The 4086-nt window shown below is 52.1% G+C and overlaps 2 protein-coding genes across 3 annotated transcripts in view; one reads left to right on the top strand and one right to left on the bottom strand.

The window, feature by feature from the left end:
- TG (thyroglobulin) overlaps positions 1–4086 on the bottom strand; it is a 237536-nt gene that overhangs the window by 71002 nt on the left and 162448 nt on the right. The gene's annotated exons all lie outside the window — the stretch shown is intronic.
- SLA (Src-like-adaptor) overlaps positions 1–4086 on the top strand; it is a 36968-nt gene that overhangs the window by 9360 nt on the left and 23522 nt on the right. Inside the window, exon 2 of one of the 2 annotated variants that reach the window (XM_010834773.1) lies at positions 2324–2600. In XM_010834773.1, the coding sequence (XP_010833075.1) occupies positions 2423–2600 (178 nt within the window). In that variant the 5' untranslated portion in view covers positions 2324–2422. The remainder of the gene's footprint in view (positions 1–2323; positions 2601–4086) is intronic. The other variant, XM_010834774.1, reaches the window with a different exon arrangement.

Raw genomic sequence — 4086 nt, 5'->3', positions numbered from 1 at the left:
GCTGCAGGGAAGGGGCCCGGGGGTCTGCAGGGGTGAGAGCTCACCTGCCTACTGGGCGCTCGGGGGAGGGGTGAAAGGCCCAAGCCCTGGGATCTAGCTGATCCTGCAGACCAAGCATCAGGCTGCAGGCAGAGAGGGGCATTGTCCCCAGTCAGTGGCAGCGCTGTGGGCACCCTTGGGAGTGCGAGGGGGCAAGGTGGGCACACACTTGAGTGACATCTCCATGGGGAGGCCTGCAGGGCCACTCCCCATGTATCCTGAGAGCTCCACTAGAAGCCCTGGTGACCACAGACGGAGCGGCTGAGGGGCTGGGGTGACTGCGGGCTCCAGGAAGTCACTGGGAGCAGGACAAAGGCAGTAGGGCCTCTCAGGACGTCTGTGCATCCCATGCAGGGTGCCGGCTCCCCAGAGCCAGTCTGCTTACTTCCCCCTTCCCTGAACAAACCTCAGGTGGGGCCCCAGAGGCGGAAGCCTTCCTGTCCACTGGGTGGGACCCCAAGGCCCCCCGTCCTCTGGGCGCTGGCTCAAGGCCCCACACAGGAGACACTTAACTTCAGAGTGAGGCTGCGGGTCCTTCCACTAGCACGGTTTCCCCAGCACTTTCTTTGAGCACATTTCCAGGAGTGCCTACACCACACCCGAGACAAAGAAAATTCATCCCTGTTCCCCCCAGAGCCAGGGTGATGCTGTTGAAACCCGCTGGCCTGCAGGAAGGGCCTGCCAGGGACAAAGCGCCCCCTTGGCTGTATTTGGGGAGGGGGGGAGGCGAGATGGAGGAGGAAAAAGGGCCTTGATCTTGCATCAGAGTGGCCTCGCCCTTAAACTACCCTCATTGCTTCCAGTCACAAAGGCCAACAGGATCAGAATTCGGGCCTTCTCATTGGAGCACGTGGCCCATCCAGCCACACAGTCTGCGGTGCATTATAAGTTTAGAGTCTGGGCAAGTCTTGTGATTATCTTGGGAAGAACTCGATGATACTACAATCTCTCAGTCTGAGTTATAAGTGATAAACTTCATGTAACTAGTTAAAATAGATTAACTTTCAAAGGACACACTTTCTGGTTTTCCTTGTTTTGCAATATACCACGTAGACCCCCCTTCCTTGCCTTCCCCTGACCCGTTAGGAAGTGGTGCACACCCCCGTCAGTCTCTGAAAGGCCTTGCTCTGGGAGCATTGATCTGCCCAGTATCTGAACCTGAAATGCATAGAGGAAGGATGCAAGGGTTGGATTGGCCGACTCTGGGGCCCTTTCAAACTCCTAACGCCTTGATCTTAAACTGGAGACGAAGAATGGGGTAGAATGCAAGTTTCCAGGTGGGCTGGACACTGGCTGGGGGATTCTGTCTCATCAGTTTTCTTTGTCCCCAGGGACAGGAATACCTCTGTCTATAGGTGTGGACTTCCTCTGCTTCAAGCAGCCTGAGAGGACACATCTATGATGGGATCATTTAAGCCCCTTTCTAAAGTACTTGTATGAAGACCCAGAATTAGAGCTTCCCTCACCATGGGCTTTCAGAAAATATACTGTAAATGGCAATAACTGGCAATTTTACCCCTATTAATTTTCTGCCAGGTTGTGTTCTAAGTGTTTCACAGGCTTCATCTATTAATGTTGCAGCCACAACCCAATGTTGTTTTATTATTATTCGCTAAAACAGGCAGGGAAATGTCAAGAACTTCCCCAAGGGCATCCAGCTTGCATGCGCAGAGCCAGAATTTGAACATTATGGAATGATGTTCCAGAGACTTAGCATTTGAACAGTATGGAACAATTAAACCAGAGACTTAGCATTCTCTGTTCAAATTCCAACTTCCCCATTCCATGCTGTGTGACCTTGGACAAAATCCTTCCCCTCTCTGAGACTCAGTTTCCTTTCTGCAAAATGGGGTAAGGGATGCAAGGATGCTGCGATAATCAAAGGCGACAGCAGGTGCCGAAGTGCTGTAGCAACACAGGAAGCAGGCAGACAACAAACAGCCCTGTTAGGGGTTTTCACTTGTCCCCGTTGTTTAGAGCATGTTGAGAAACTCCAACAGAATAGACGAAGTGGAAAGAGAAAGTACCCATTTCTCATTCCCTTCAGGTTGCAGAGCCACATAACTCCTGCAGGGTAAGAGCTCCAGAGGCCGGGACCCTGGGTGTTGAGGGTCGGGGCTCAGGAGACCCTGGGGTGGGGAGTCTGAGAGGCACTCAACCCCTCACACGAACACTGCCGGCTGCTGGCTGTCAGCCCTGCGAGGAATGGAAACTTTCTCCACCAACAACACTTGCTAGCAACTTCCCTCTCTGTGGTTTTTCTCTGTCATTCCCTTGATAAAAGAAGTAGAGCTGCGCAAATGTAACCAACATTCACGAATCTGATCTTCACATAAAAACACCCGCCTTTCAAGAAGCGAGCGGCCTGAAAATATGATGCAGGATGTACTCTAAACTGGGTCATTCTCCACCCAGAGGGCTCAGCGCGTGGCTGACTCCCCGTGTGGATCCCCTGTGCCGTTGGCTTCGAGCGGCTTCGACAGCCCGGGGAGAAAGAAAAATGGGAAACAGCATGCGATCTACCCCGGCGCCCCCCGAGAGGCCTCTGCCCAGCTCAGAGGGTAAGTCTGGCTTCTTCGGTGAAGATGCGGTGATGGGGGTGCTGACAGCTATTCAAACAGGGCAATGGGTACATAGGGCTTCCTTATACCATCTCTCTTGCTTTGCCTGTGTTAACATGCTCATGATTAAATGCTAAAAATGATCAACAATGGTGCCCTGCCAGGATGCTAAGCTGCTGGCATTTTACGATGGAATTTCAAAGCAGCTGGTTTGATCCTTTTATTTCATTTATAGGTGGGGAAACTGAGGCCCACAGAGCAAATGCAATGTGTATATTAGCTATTAGTAGAGTCAGATTTCCAACCTGAGCTGGTCCAGTTCTGAAGTCTAGGTTTTTTCTTACCATTCCTTGCCAACCCTGATATAATATTATGATGGTTATATTAATATTATCCTGAGTATATGATATTATCATGGGTATATAATGTTCGCATGGATATATAATGCTACAAAAGCTCTACCAGAACGTTTTCAGTGTAACTTGATGATGCTAGCCACCAGTCCTAGGAAATCTTCCTGAAAATAAAGGAATCTTTGTGAGCATCTGTAGGACAGCAGGGACCAGGTATTCTAGAAGGAGGGCATAGTGTGGCGGGTTAATCGAGGATGACAGGAACCAGCTTTCTCCAGATATGCAAGGCTGAGCCAGATTCTCAAAGCCACGGTCATTCAAGGATGGCCCAAGAGCTGGGAGGGGACACTGGCAAGCAGAGACGGAGGCTGAGAGCAAACCCATGGTTTAGAGGAGTGGTGGCCGCTAACACTCCACCTTTATTTCCTGTAAGAACAGTGAAGATGTGCCTATGGGTCCTTTAGGGAGTCAGAAAGGGGATGGTCAGGTTGGGTGACCCATCAGCGTCTCCAGGGTGAGTCTCGTGAGCTTTGGGACACTTGGACCTCCCACCTTTTATCACAGCAAACCAGAGTCCGATCCCCCTCTCCTGACAGGGGTGACCCCACCAGGTGTCCCCATGTCCCTTGCAGCACTGAACTGGGCCAAGTTCACATGCACAGATGCCCAGTACAATGTCTGCTAAGCACAGCTCCAGACGAGCAGGGACAAAGCCAGACCAAGCCCTGTGTCCCCCCTGCCGCTTACTCCATGACGTCTGCAACCCCTTGAAAAAAGAGCCACCTTCTCATTTCTTCCCAAATGGAGATACTCTGTATCCACGGTCCCATGACTCCTCAGATGCCCCCAGGTGACTGCGCAGAGACCCTCCTGTTCCATCCTTGTTCAAATCAGATGCAGGGCAATTCTAGTGACGCTCCTGTCCAGCTCCGCAACACCCCTCCCCAGACCTAGGTGGGAAGACACTGAGACGTTCCCCCAGACAGAGGAGGCGGAGCCACGTGATTAGGGGGCGGGAGCATGTGCACCCCGGGCAAAGTTCCGAGCTGTGTGCAGTTGTGCAGAATGGCTGCGCCTGAGCTCCTCTCCCACCTTCTCCCAACCAGCTCACATCAGTCTCCTGCTCTGACCGT

Source organism: Bison bison, unplaced genomic scaffold, assembly GCF_000754665.1.
Source record: "Bison bison bison isolate TAMUID 2011002044 unplaced genomic scaffold, Bison_UMD1.0 scf7180017864036, whole genome shotgun sequence".
In the NCBI taxonomy this organism is placed as follows: Eukaryota; Metazoa; Chordata; class Mammalia; order Artiodactyla; family Bovidae; genus Bison; species Bison bison.
The sequence above is the reverse complement of the archived record's forward strand: the minus strand, read 5'-3'. Positions and strand labels throughout refer to the sequence as shown.